The 15,396-nt window shown below is 36.2% G+C and overlaps 1 protein-coding gene across 1 annotated transcript in view; it reads right to left on the bottom strand.

Annotated features, from left to right (window-relative positions):
* The window catches only part of LOC149087113 (uncharacterized), a 63,539-nt gene extending 56,214 nt beyond the window's left edge, over positions 1-7,325 (bottom strand). Inside the window, exons 1-2 of the mRNA XM_089231354.1 lie at positions 7,226-7,325; positions 829-2,584 (exon numbers count right to left, since the gene is read on the bottom strand). Of these exons, the coding sequence (XP_089087480.1) occupies positions 829-2,584; positions 7,226-7,233 (1,764 nt within the window). The 5' untranslated portion in view covers positions 7,234-7,325. The remainder of the gene's footprint in view (positions 1-828; positions 2,585-7,225) is intronic.
* Positions 7,326-15,396: the final 8,071 nt, after the last annotated feature.

The raw sequence follows: 15,396 nt of genomic DNA, 5'->3' as shown, positions 1-15,396 counted from the left end.
CCAATAACAGTACAGGACTTTATACTTCAAGGTAGTATAACTACTTTCCAAGGTCACGAGATAACGCGATTGTGGTAGATGGTGGGAAGTGAAAAAAAAATTGAAGTTTCTCCCCCTCCCGTATCTTTTTCCGTGTCTCGGAAAGAACGCGTCCCGTGAACAACATTTTCATGCGAATTTTTGCTTAATTAAGGGTATTTGACGTACTACAGCGCATTAGCGGTACCTCCGCGAACCACAAATAAGAATTGGCGCAAATGCGCAGGGATTCGGCTCCTTGGCGCACCATGTAGCAAGAGAACCATTTCTGCGCAGTTTGGCGCAGCTCTTGCACCCCTGGGGTTCACAACACAGATACGCACATTCCAACATGTACCAATTCGTTAGAAGTTCCGCAGAGAAATATGGATGAGGTACATGTGTGGTTTAGTAGTAGTTTGTGAACTTGTGAACTTTAGTAGTAGTTCATGCTCACTTCCCCATCATTGCAGTAGAATTCCATTTTCACAGTTTAATGTTTTACTTATCCTAGAAATTCACCCTAACAGAACCTCTTGCACAGAAAGGGATAGGCATGCATCACCGAATACCTGAGCAATATTCGGCCGAACCGAATATTTAACAAAAGGGCTGAATAGCAGCTGAATATTCATCCTATAGTATTTACTATGTCTACTGGTAAAAACCTAACCCTGCATGGAGACATTTTAATGAATTCAAGTTTCCCAATCCATCCCCTGGCTGGTTTGACTGACATGTTGAGATGTTCCTGTTTCGAGTACGAGGGCCAATGAAAAAACATAAAATAATGATTTTTTTTCATTTTACCTTATCAGAAAGAGACTTTGATATCCTACCGATCCCATCAGAAAAACAATACGGCTTGGATGTCAATGGATCACAACCGTGTTCAATGTCATCTTCTGTTCTGATGCGATTTACATCAAGAGGCACAGACACTGTACTTTCCGTCTGTGAGAAAGCTTGTCCCATTCTAGACATGTACTTAGGGACACTGTGTATATGGGAAAAATCACCCATCCAATGCCTGATGGCACCAACGTCATTTCCCTTGTCGTCCGTAGCATACATCCACACCCCATGATCTCTGATTTGAGAGTTTGACCATGCAAGAAACTTGTAATGTCTCCCACAAATTTTCAAACCGTCCATCATAGGTTTTTTGATTGCACGATCATATATTATATCTTCCGTTTGAGAAGCATTACAAGTCAAGCGTGTGATGTCATCATCACGGAAAGACACTCTTAGAGCATGATCGGAGTCAAAATTCCTTATAATACGATTCTCAAACATGATTTCTGGTGGCCATAACATCATTCTGGTAGGAGTCAAAATAACTCTTCGAATTTTACGCGTCTTTGGTGGAGTGATGTACTGGAGGAAATCATCACTGCCATTATGATTTTCATAATAGGAATATAGAGCCAACAGAGCACCTAGAAAATTCACGAAATGACCATTGTCAATAGCAAAAAATATTTCTATCAGAGATTTCTCCAGTAGTTTTTCATTGCTGAGATGTGATATAATATTCATGGGTATCCTTGAATCAGGAAAGCATGCTCTTATTTGTTCACCAACATGGAAATTTCTGTTTACAATAGCATACACCATGTAACGACATGAAAAATGTTCAAAACATTCATACAACTGATCCGAAGGCAATGTTGCTTGCTTTTCAATAACTTTACCATACATAATTGGCAAATTGTTGCAACGGCGGTGCACACAACTGATAATTTCAGGAAACCATTCCCCTCGAATTTTCAAGCGTATCACATTTGCTCTGCCAATAATTTGGGGGGTTAGGGAGCCTTCAGTCTGAACCCGTTCTGTTTGTTCATAATGAAATCCATTTCTTGCATACTTGTCTTGAATACTGTAGAACAGAGGTGGATGTAGCATGACAAGATAGATTGAACAATAAGGAACTCCACATTCAACTATTATCTTGCTTATATTATTATATGAGATTAGAATTTTCATTTTATTATTTGATAAAAAACTTGTAATACGTCTTTTGACGAGCACTTCAAGTTTTTTTTCATCGTGAACAAAATCCAAAGTATACTTGAATTCAGAAACCAGATTTGAAGTGTTAAAGTACAAAGCAAATTCACCTGTAAATGGCAAAGAGCCGAATGCTAAGCCAGCGCATTCAATACCTGAATGATGGGTACCATAACACTTAATAAATGAATCTTTCTCTGTCAAAACCAGCAATGGTTTCGTCTTTGAATCAAAATGTTTTGACACATCATTCCAACAGCTGACCAACAGATGGTATGCGCTCTGGCTCTGAAACCTATCGTGGGAAATTTCTGCTTGAACAGACACTTCAGATCCCAAAATCTCTGGAAAAGATGATTCATTACGAATCATGAGAGGTTCACATTTCTTCACCTTGAATCCACAATTTTCCAATCCAAGAAGCACAATATCTGTTTTATATTTGATATCCTGATGCTTTGGACGACATGTCTCTGGTGGAACATCTGCATCTGGAGGAAAATACACTCTAAAGTAGATCAATGAAGACATATTTTCAGCAGCCTTGAACCTATAATAAAAGTAACAAAAGTTAACCCAAAGCCATAATGGTAAGAAAAGTAAGAATAAAAAAAAAACAAAAACAGGAAGTGTCGAGGAAATCATAAGAGAGAAAGAACATTCCAAGCCTTTTGCTCACTACAGATCAAACATATTTGCCCAACTCCCTTTAATAAGGAATTTAAAAATTCACAAGCCGAAAGAATGAACTTTTTGTTAAAGAATTAAATTTGAAAAAGTGTGTGGTGTAGCTACAGAATTTTCCCTACGTAGGCCTGATATCATAAGTGCAAACCTGTATTAAGCCTATTGGCACCAAACTTTCTTTAAAACCTTTAACTAGGTGATCAGCAGGGTTCAACCCGAGTGGGCCAGGCCGATTCAAGATTTAGGGACTCAATTTAGACAAGCATCAATGATGTTTAATTAGTGAATATGTTGTCTAAATTCTGGTGACTTGGGCAAATGCCCAATTCGCTCATGTGGAAATCAGACCCTGAAGATAAGTTTTGAGTACAAAAAAAACACAAGACATCTTACTAATACTTGTCTGCAGTGGAGTTTCAATAATGCATGGTGATTGAGATTGAGTGGGGTTCTAGGTAGAGATTTTCGGTGGGTCTCCGGGAGATGATTTTCCGAGTTAGTTGTCCCCCCCCCCATATTGATTTTATAGTGGACTAGCTATAATACCTGGTGTTGGCTGGGTTTCCTTCAATTACAGTCGTATCCTGTTATAACGAATACCGATATAGTGGAAATCTTGTTGTAATGAAAAAATTTTTCCAATCCTTCAAGTCTGTTTACATAGGAACAATGTATTGCGCAATTCCAGTGTAACAAAATGAAAAATTTGTTATAACAAACACAAAAACAAAGTGTCTAAAAAACAAGAGCAAATCTCCATCCACTCTTTCAATGTTTTTTAAAAATTGGACGAAATTGAAATTTCAAATTCAAACAGTAGTTATAGGAACCCATAGGAAAAAAATCTAACTTTTGAATTTTTAAGATGTGGATGCAGCATTCTTTACCTGGTTTCAGGAAATTTGTTCCGAGAAATGTGACAGTTATCAGTCCACTCATAGGAGAAAAGGTTTTGGAATCCGCAAATGCTTTTGGATGCAAAAACTTTTAAGCAAGTGCCGGCTGGCTGAATCGTTTCAAAGAACGGTATGAAATGGGAGAAAAACAGATTTGTGGGGAAAGCAAATTCAGTTGATAAGAAAAATATGAATGAATGGAAAGCTAATGTGCAAAAGTGATGAAATCATATGATCCTTCAGATGTATTCAATGCAGACAAAGCAATTATCTTTTTCCAACTGTTGCCTAATAAAACTTTGACATTTAAAAAAGACAAGTGCATTGGTGACAAAAACTCTGAGCAACCCTTAACTGCTTTGTTTTGCTGTAATGCGAACGGAACCAAAAAAAGAAAAGTTTTGGCGATTGACAAATTTTCAAATAAATGATACATAAAGAATGTAAAATCACTGCCTTGTAACTACAAATGAAGTATTAAAGTATTCAAGTATCAATTTTTAATGAGTAGCTAGTTAAGTTTAATGGAAAAATGAAACAAAAAAATAGAAAGGGAATTGCTCAAATCGGGTCCCATTTGGTATATATGCAAAATTTGGCGGCGCCAGATCTAAAATTGTAGACTTGTATACAGAACAGACAGACACACAGAAAATCAATTTTATATATATAGCAGGGCTCCCACTCAAAAATGATAAAAATACGGGACTAAAAGCAGTACCCCCTAGACAAATAATCATAGCATTAAAAAAAATTCCTAAAAAAAAGTTTTTTTATTTAAAAAAAAAACCAATTTTTTTTTTCACAGCACTATTTCAGTATCCTGCAAGATTGACTCAAGTCAAAGCAAAATGACAGATACGACTTGGTTACAAAAACAATTTTTGACCAAAGCTGTGCACTAGCAATCACAGTTAAATCTTTTCTGTTCTCCTCACAATATATACTACATTCTTTTTTTGAAATTTTCCACAGGACAATGCACAGCAAATTCTGGAGATGTAAGTTTTTTTAAGAATGGCACTCCTTCTAGACCACTTTCAAAAGCACAGTGCAAAATGTGTAAATTACAAGCTCCGGTGTAAATAAGTCAAGGTGAACAGGATGGTTTTATTGCGTTGCCATCCCTTTTTTAAAGGGATTTATTTACATTTTACTGTTCAATACCAGTGTAATCGTTTTTTAAAAATGAAACACTTTTATTTCTAGCTCTTTGCTGAATATTTTAAATATTGTTTATGCCTCTGCATGCCAAAAAAATACAGAAGACAACTGAATGCTATTGAGTAGCATCAGGATCACCAAAACCTAGAATAGGCCTATGTAGCCAACTGCTTTGTTAGGCAAATGCACCAGAATTTTGAACGATGAACGTTAATGCAAATTATTTTTTTCATCCAGACAGAAGTTTTTAATGACTACTCTACTTCTTGAACCCTTAAACTAAGCAAATGAAAAATTAATAAACAAAATGGTCCAGATACGTCCCCCAAATAATCTTGAAAACAATACAATTTCTGCTTTGGCAGAATCATTAATTGTGATCTACAACATTTGTACTATTTGGCAATATATCAATGAATCCCTGCTCGATTAAAACAATTACACGGATTTTGTAGATAGAATTTGGTAAAAAAAAAGGAGGACAAAACCGAGAAAGTAGGAAATTTTACCAAAAAGTAGGAAAAGTAGGAAGAGTGGGAGCAGGGCTCTCACTCAAAAAAATGTGAAAAAGTTGACAGGGAGGGACGTGTCCCCCAGACAATAACCATAGCACAATAAAAAAAACACATTGCTAATTAATCTGCATTAAAATTATGCTTCATTAAACACATTGTATTTGCCTAGTTTTTGCAAAATACTTGTACCAACATAATTAAGCATATTGAAAGTATAACTGGAGAAAACACATCTTTATTATAGGGTTGATAATAACATTAAGAATTCTCAAACACAAAATATTTCTTCGAGTTAAGCTATAAAATAACTAAATTGTAAAAGTTGGTTTTTATTAAAACGTAATAAATATTTATAGATTAATTAAATATGGGAAGTTGTATAATTACATTAATAAACATTTTATTTTAATTATTAGAAGTTTGAATGATTTTTCATCAGAAATTTTATTCTTTTTAATGTAAATGCTATTTAAAAAAAATAAGGTTTAAACCAAAAAAAACCCGGTTCTTTAGCAATCCTGGTTTGTGCAATCAGGGCACTACCTTTCATTCATGAGAAGAAGTGGTAGCTCCAGTCAAAATCAAGCCGCTTTTGGAAACTTAAAAGTGTGCTTTGGTGCAACGACCAGTGCTCAGGAGGTGCTACTTATGTTCCAAATCAGAAGTGAGAAAATTATGATGGATGAAATATTTAAGATTAATATTTTTTCCCTCATTTTGTGGGTATGATTCCTGCTGGAATCTTGCTAGTTTTTGCAATTTGGCTACTCAAGTTTTTCATTCAGGGAGAAAAAGTTAAGAAATAGCCACAATGATAGGTGATTTAAGCTGGCGGGATTAGCGATTTAACACTCGTTAGTTGGCAGCATTGGAAAAAAATCATTATTTGGTGGAATAGTTTATTAAAATAAAAAATAATATATATATATTGATAATATGAAACAATTTCAACCCCTCCATAATAACGGCACCGACTTTCAGAATAGAAAACCATCCACAACTATGTTCGTTTCTCAAAGCTGGAAAACTAATTTCCAACCCACCACCACCGATGCACGATCATGACTATCAAGAGGCCATGGGCAATTCCTTCTAGGATAAAAACAAGCACGGGAATTTGCCACGAAAATCTATTTTAAAAAATCTGTGACCTCTCTCATTTCGTGACTTTCTTATCATTTCCTTTCCGACCCTTTGTCACTTTTCCCCATGATCGTAGACACCCTGAATTTACCGACCGGCTTTTACGTCGCAACTCCTGATAGTGAAAAATACGACGGATTCATCTTATTCATAGGTGGAGATGGACTTGGAAGTCTGGGGGTGGGGCACGGTCATTATTTCTGGGGGGCACGATGATGATGTCGATTTATATATGCATATATACAGGACACATAATATAATTTTTTTGCTTTTTCATGCTGCACACTCACTATAGAAGGGACAGTGAAAGAATCACGCCTAAGGGCCCTCCCCCAGGATGTGGGAGGGGGCATGATGGCAACAGCTGATTTCAATGCACAAACAGGGCCGTCATTTCAACTTTTTCCAGGGGGGGGGGGCAAAGAGCATGTACTAAAGGTACGCATATATATATTTGTATATATATACATACCATTTGTAGTGTATTTTCAAAAGCCGAAAATACACTACACTGAATGGCGAGGCTGTGCACAAATTCATAATTCCTTGACTTGAAAATCAAAACAATTTCAATTTTTCACTTTTAAAGTCATGAAAGTAATGTATTTTTTTCCCCAATAAATTTGAAAGTACCATCAATACATATAAGTGAGCTCAAAAAGAAAAAATAAGTCATGATAATTAGCATTTTCTATAATTTCATGCTTTAAATACTTCCTCTTCGGTGATGAAATTAAATCAGAGTTCTACTTTCTAAAAAAAAAGACTTTCATTAAAATTTGTTACCTTTTCATTTTAGTTTCAGATGTGAAAAAAAAACAACACAAAGTAACTGTCAATATTCTTCCCTCAGTATCCTATCCTCGCCGATAACGGACCTTGTGACTTTCCGAAACTAAAACTAAAACTAAAAAACAAAACAAAAAACATCTTCCATTAGATAGGAATTTTTTAGAACTTCTAAATATGTTGGAAAATAAGACAGCATTATGACTGCGAAGGTGAAATTTAAACAAAACAAATTTTTCTCTACCCTTACTCTGAATTAAACAGTTTTTATACTAAGAAATTCAAATGATTCCCTAGAAGAAACAACGATGAACGTCATTCTCCCGCTTGATTTCTTTTTTTCAACTCACATTATAATGACGTCATACATTAAGTGACCATACATCCCGTATTTCCCGGGACAGTACCGGTATTTTCTTTTTTTTTTTTGGCCGTCCCGACTTTTTGGCAAAAGTGTCCCAGTTTTTCCACAAAGCCTACTTGAATTTTTATTCTTTATTGAAGAAAGAAATATTAAAAATAGTTTTTTTTCCTCTAATTTTTATTTTATTTCTTGCATTGAAAGTTCTTAATCCGCGGAATTCGCAGCTACGAACTTTCGAAGCGGAAGCCTTCACGAAAATGCAAAACATAATGTTAGAAATGTTTGTTGTTGTTTTTATAAAAAAAATAGTTCCTCTTAAGTTTTTGAAAAAAAGGTATTTTTCTTGTACAAAAGGAGGTATTCATTTTTATAAAAAAAATTTAAGATAAATAATGCATAATTATTGCCCGAAAAGTGAAAAAAAACTGAATATACAGGTCTCGTATTTGGAATTGCCCCATTGGATTAACACGTTCAGGAAATGTTTTGCCTATCTCGCTCAAAAAGGGTGATGCGGTCGCGTAGGGCGACGGCTCGCACAGTCTTCACTCCACTTTACTTGTAGCTCAGTGGCTATAAATAAACTGCTTTACTTATAGCTTTCATTAAGGCGATATCTTTCATTGACCATATTTGGGGGGGGGGGGGGAGAATGTGAAATGTTTTTAAATTCGAGGAAAACATGCGACCCGCCTCCGGCAGTGATATCGAATGCAAGGGAATCACGTGACTCGGTGAAAACAAAGTTCGTGCCTGGCAATTTCTCCAATGTACAGTTCGGTCTCTATGTTGCGTTTTAAAGATTAAAAAAAAGGATGGAGAACTCATCTAAAGATTAAAAAATATATTAAATTACTTCTTCCACCAATTCTGAAATTTTCCTTCATTAATACTGAGATTTTCATAAATTCCGGAATTATCTTTCATTAATACTGGAATTATCACTTTTATTAATTCTGGAATTATCTTTTATTAATTCTGGAATTATCTTTTATTAATTCTGGAATTATCTTTTATTAATTCTGGAATTATCTTTTATTATTTCTGGAATTAACACTTTCATTTATTTTAGAACTGAAATTATCACTTTCATTTATTTTAGAACTGAAATTATCACTTTCATTTATTTTTAGAACTGAAATTATCACTTTCATTTATTTTAGAACTGAAATTATCACTTTCATTTATTTTAGAACTGAAATTATCACTTTCATTTATTTTAGAACTGAAATTATCACTTTCATTTATTTTAGAACTGAAATTATCTCTATCATTAATTCTAGAATTTTCCTTTCATTAATTCTGGAATTATCACTTTCATCAATGCTGGAATTATCACTTTCATCAATGCTGGAATTATCACTTTCATCAATGCTGGAATTATCAGTTTCATCAATGCTGGAATTAGCACTTTCATCAATGCTGAAATTATTGCTTTAATTAATTCTGGAATTATCACTTTCATCAATGCGGAAGTTATCGCTTTAGTTAATTCTGGAATTATCTTTCATTAATGCTGCAATTATCACTTTCATCAATACTGAAATTATATCTCTTTCATTAATTCTGGAATCATCTTTCATTAATACTGGAATCATCTTTCATTAATGCTGCAATTATCACTTTCATCAATGCTGCAATTACCACTTTCATCAATGCTGCAATTATCACTTTCATCAATGCTGCAATTATCACTTTCATCAATACTGAAATTATATCTCTTTCATCAATACTGAAATTATATCTCTTTCATCAATACTGAAATTATATCTCTTTCATCAATACTGAAATTATATCTCTTTCATCAATACTGAAATTATATCTCTTTCATCAATACTGAAATCATCTTTTATTAATTTTGGAATTATCACTTTCATTAATTTTGGATCAATGCTGCAATTATTTTTTTCATTAATTATGGATCAATGCTGCAATTATTTTTTCATTAATTATGGATCAATGCTGCAATTATTTTTTCATTAATTATGGATCAATGCTGGAATTATCACTTTTATTAATTTTGGATCAATGCTGCAATTATTTCTTTCATTAATTCTGGAATTATCTTTCATTAATTCCGGAATTATCTTGCGCGTACGTGTAGTGAAACCTGACATGAAGTTTGTTTCTGTGTAATGCTTGTTAAGTGTAGTGTGCTGGCATCTGCCACCAGTTTTTTTCTAACTATGGATGAAGTGTAATGATTGAATAATTGTATCATTGTAGGCCTGTTGCTCTTTGTGGCGAGACTTTTCAATGGGGAGATCGGCTCGCATTTGCTCCTCGATGTTGGGAACCACAGGAAACCAACTTCAGACGACCAACACTGCGGTGACGGTGGGATCAGAAGCACCGCGTAACAAATGTTTTTTCGAAGAGATTGTTCTGGGGAGCCGAGGACAAGCAGTTTATTAGGGAAAGAAGTGCCGCGGATAGAAAAAGTTTGAGGACTTCTGTGTTAAAATATTAAGTCAATTCGTAATGAAGTCGACACGACTACGGGAACGATGATCAAAGAGTTATATTCTAGGAAATCCATTATGTTCCAGACAGTAGCGTCAGTGCCGGGGTGCTGTGAGGTGCCCGAACACCACGGTAATTTGTGGCATGGAACTGAGCACCCATTTAATTCATTCAGAAATCAAAATTGCCTACGTGAAGATCAAGACGAGCACCCGCAGGTTCCAAACATTTCCGATGCCCCTGACTGCATCTTCCCTCAAAATATTTCACTTATCTGTGAAGGAGAAAGCAAAATACCACATTTCGACGAAAAAGTGTTGATTTGGTTAAAAAATTTTCAAATACAGTAGATCTCATTTGGCCAACACTTTACAAATCCAGAAATAAATTTGCCAACATTGTGGACGAAGCTAACACGTAATTACACGTAATATCAAAGGTTTTAATATCACACTTGAAGAGGAAAAGCACCAATCATGAAAGAAGAAAGCCAAACTTGGCTTCTAACGGAATGGAATATTTCTGCTAATTTTGAAAAGGTGCATATACATTAGCGCGCGGATGATGCAATGAAAGCATTCGCAATTGGTTGTTCAGTAATTTGTCCGGTGTTGTGAACGATTCTTGAGCTGTTTTAATTGGACCCACCTGGAATCAGTTTTTTGAACGAATACAAAGGAAGTTCATGTACCCACGAGCGGATTAGAACAGCACCTCTGTTATGTATCTGGCAACACCAGAAAATAAGCAGTATTATGTTGTACGAAGGTGGCAACACTCGAAGGGAATGGCAACATGGCGGGAATGAGATGTAAATATTGTTCCGTAATAAAATAGTTAAGAATTATCGTTCATCTCATGATTCACTACCGAAACGGTTCATCAAAGCTGCATTAAGAGTTCCTTTCAAGTGGCTTTGCGGCTCATAAAGTACAATAAAGTTGGCGACGAGTGAAAAAAAAATCGGAAATGGCAGACATCGACGATCTAGTAACTGTTTTAAGTAATTTCGTCTCGAAATTACAACAACTACACTCAACTCATTGTGGAATAGTGAAGATGAAAGCACTTGCTCGAAATTACTGCTATTGGAAGAATATCGACTCTGACATAGAAAGTCTAGTGAAAAGTTTCAAGAACTGTTGTGACGTCAAGAAAAATCCCCAGAATGTTCCAGTGCACAATTGGGAAAGTCCAACAAGAAATTGGCAACGTGTTCACATGGACTATGCGGGACCCTTCATGGGACATTTTTTCTTACTTGTCATCGATGCAAAGTCTAAATGGCCAGAAATCTACTACATGAAGAAAGCTCCAGATTCTGCTATTACAATTCATTTCCTGCGAGAAATATTCAGTCGACATGGACTGCCAGAAATTCTCGTTAGTGATAATGCTTCAATTTTCAAATCACAAGAATTCATGAGCTTCTGCAAACGAAATGGTATTCGACAACGAATGATAGCTCCAGGTCATCCCTCAACAAATGGACAAGCAGAACGTTATTGCCAAACCCTGAAGACAAAACTGAAATGCATGGAATTCGAACGAGGAACACTTCACGAAAAATTATGTAAACTACTGTTTCGGTATAGAGCTACATCTCTTTCATGTGGAAAGACACCAGCAGAATTATTGTTGGGAGAGAATCTCAGAACAAAGCTAGATCTCCTCAAACCTACAACTCCTGAGCCATACAAGAACAATGCAACACAGCCAGTCTTTGACAAATTTTTCAAGGAAGGAGATAGAGTACAGTCAAGAAATTACACTCATTCAAGCCTATGGAAGTATGGAACTGTTGTTCAACGATTGGGTCGTGTTCATTACCTAGTTGAACCAGACGATGGATACATTATCAAGAGACATTTCGAACAGCTTCGACGGTGTGAAGTCAATCGACCATCTTCTCCAACTCCTATTCGACTATCTATTCCTATGAGACACTTCCCTCAAAAGAAATCTGTCACTTTTAGTGATCATGTAAGTCAACAAGAGATTCCTGCAATTTGCCAACACAATACTTCATCTGTGGTAGATGCTTCTACTGAAACAGTGCAAACTTCAAATGTAACTCCTCGATCAACAAGAACTATTTTTCCTCCAGCTCAGACTACTCAACTGAGACGCTCAACTCGCTCCAGAAAACCAGTTCAAAGATTGAACTTGTGACTGTTCAAATGTTGATTCTTGTGTATAACTTTTGATTGTATCATTAATCATCTCTTAATTTAGTGTGGGAGAATTGTTATGTATCTGGCAACACCAAAAAATAAGCAGTATTATGTTGTACGAAGGTGTCAACACTCGAAGGGAATGACAACATGGCGGGAATGAGATGTAAAGAAATGTTCCGTAATAAAATAGTTAAGAATTATCGTTCATCTCATGATTCACTACCGAAACGGCTCATAAAGTACAATAAAACCTCCTAGAGATAGAAGGCCTCAGCACGGGCTGCCAACTTCATCTGTAACGTCATTAAGACTACCTAGCAAGTTTACCACTTTTGAATCATAGTATCCTATTTCGTTTCTTCTTATTTTGGCGTAGAATCTTCCTGGTTGGCTCACAAATACCGCATGGTGATAGGATGTGAGACATAAAAATCGCCAATTCTGAGCCCGATCATTTCTTTTCGCACAACGATGATACTGGCACGAACAGGGAATCCCCCCCCCCCCCGAATATTCTGAATTAAGGTGACTTGATAAGGAATGTAGCCCTTATTCTAGTGGCTATATTCTGAGGGAAAATGGACTATTGCTGATGTCACGAGCAGCGAGCAGAGGCCTTCTATCTCTAGGAGGTGCTGATTACCACCGCTGCAGAGGGTGATATGCTACAAGATCGGCGCGCTAATATATACGCGCCTTTAGAAAAATGACACACCACAAAATTTCAAAACAATATAACTCACTCAATATTCGTCTGATCGAAAAACACTTTTCTGTATTAGTTTTTCACAAGGAATTATGTGTGTAATTATTGGGAGATCGATAGTTACCTCCCTGCATATTTCGTTCCGGATTTAGGCTGTTTTGTGTGTTCGTAAACCGAATAATTTTTGTGTTGTGCGTAAACCGAGGGTTGACTGTATTTATAATTTGAAAAAAAAGGAGATTAAAAAAAATTTTCTTTTAAGTTCAAAATCATTTAACGAATACCCTGCATCTTTTTCAATCATTGCCTGATTTCACGAATCCTCTGATCTTCGGTATAAAACATGATATGAATTCAATTATAATTTATACAATGTATTGATATTGTATATAAACAATTGTTCATCGAAAAGTTATGCATTTCAATTCAAACAAAGTTGCAATAAACGTACTTTCATTTGCCTTGCGACGACCAGTAACGAATAAGTGAACGATTTTGAAACTCTCAAAGCTCATTATTTTGTTTAACAAACATTTTGGATAATTTTAAATATTTTAATCCAGAACAGAATTTTCCAATTCGAAAGAAATTCGTGATTTTTATGACGTTAAATCATTCACGCTACTTAATAGCACGTCATTTTATTAAGGTCATCAAATATCACTTCATTTCATGACCTTCATCATTCCTGGTCATTAAATAAATTTGAAATGACGTGATTTTTTTAACTGACGTCATTTAGAGAAAATGGCCAAATTTTAGCGGCAGGCAACCAGTCGGGATGATACTGACCCTGAAAAAACTTTCCCCTACAGCCCCTACAGAGAAGCAACAGGCTTATATCTTATACCAGAGCAGAGCAGAACCCATGTCTAATCTCATTGATTTCAGTTATTAGATATTGCAGTGCCAAAGCCCCCGAAATTTCTGCCTGCAAAGCAATCTGGCTACAATGTCCTTTAAACCAAATTCATGGTTCTGTAAGCAGGGCCGCAACTAAATACTCTGCCAGCAGGAGGCAAAAGCGTATTTTGTGTCCCCGTATAATGTAGGAGGAGCAGTTAAAGAGTGAATTTGACGTTCTAAAGCACCCGGGGCACCAGATCCGACTGCACCCCTTCCCCCTAGTTGCGGTCCTGTCTGAAAGTCACTTGCTGCTAAGCTTTATCAATAAGCACTATGAGCAATGGAGGACATTAAAATGATGTTTCCACAAGTCAATGGATGTTAATTCTTTGTCAGAAATTATTGCCAAAAACATCTCTGAAAAAAGTTTTTGATGTAAATCTTCTGAAAGTTTGAAATAAGACATGTTGATCCATGTGGATCCAATCCCCCTTCATAAGGACCTTACCAAGGAACTATCTAAGGGTCACTACCTGGGGCACTATCTGAGTTCACTTGAATTTGGACACGAAATTTCCGGCACCAGACTTGTCGGAACTCGCACCTGCGCCGTGCCTAGTAATACTATGTATGCCATTACGCCTTTCGAATTTTTCGAACCAGCCATTGCCGGCCTTAAAATCAGTAAGTACACTAGCACTAGTCCGAAAATTTTAACCAGTTATTTTTTCCAGCTTGCATGATTACAAACCGAAAGCTCGTGAACCAAATCAATTTTTGTAGAGAAATTGAATTTTCTAGATGTTTTGCGGAAACTATTATTTGGAGAGAAAAGTGATTTGTCCCGTTGCATACTGGGCAAGTGCACTAACCAATACACCAGAGACACTTTTGAATTCCTTATAACACTCATTAGTAGCGTGAAGCACTGAGTGGAGATGTAGCAGCCTCCCTTAACTACAGCAATTTTCGCCCTAGTTGGCGTTTTTATATTAAGAGATGGTATGTTTTCATCCCGAAATATACTGAGAAATTGAATTTTCTGGATGTTATGCCGAAACTAATATATGGAAAGAAAAGTGATTTGTTTCTTACAGGGAATCCACAACAGTTCCCCCTGTATACCGGGCAAGGGCGCTAACTAATATGCCAGAGACACACTTTTCAATTACTTATAACTTTTCCAAACATTAGTTTCGGCATAACATCCAGAAAATTCAATTTCTTAGTATATTTCCCGAAAACACACCATCTCTTAATATAAAAACGCCAACTGGGACGAAAATTGCTGTAGTGAAGGGAGGCTGCTGTCTCCACTCAGCCCTTCCACGCTACTAAGGCACCGTTCAAGTATTACATCAGCAAATTTTTAGCCATTTTTAATCCCACTCCCCTACCTCCTAACGCATATGGGTGAGATCAGAAACGTACGCGGAAGGGGGGGGGCAGAGGGAACTCATGCGCCTCTCCCCCCCAGACGAAAAAAAATATTTTTTTCAGCCATATATGGTAAACCCGCAGATCAAATGTGGCCCTCAAGGTTATCTTATGTGGCTTGCCTCCCCCCACCTAATTTTGTAAAAATGAACTAAGCGGCACATTTACAAATCGC

The sequence above is a fragment of the Pholcus phalangioides genome, unplaced genomic scaffold (genome assembly GCF_987345545.1).
Source record: "Pholcus phalangioides strain wild (caught in Gottingen) unplaced genomic scaffold, Ppha-v1.0 ptg000004l_1, whole genome shotgun sequence".
NCBI lineage: Eukaryota > Metazoa > Arthropoda > Arachnida > Araneae > Pholcidae > Pholcus > Pholcus phalangioides.
Note: the sequence above shows the minus strand (reverse complement) of the source record. Positions and strands in the feature narration are given on the sequence as shown.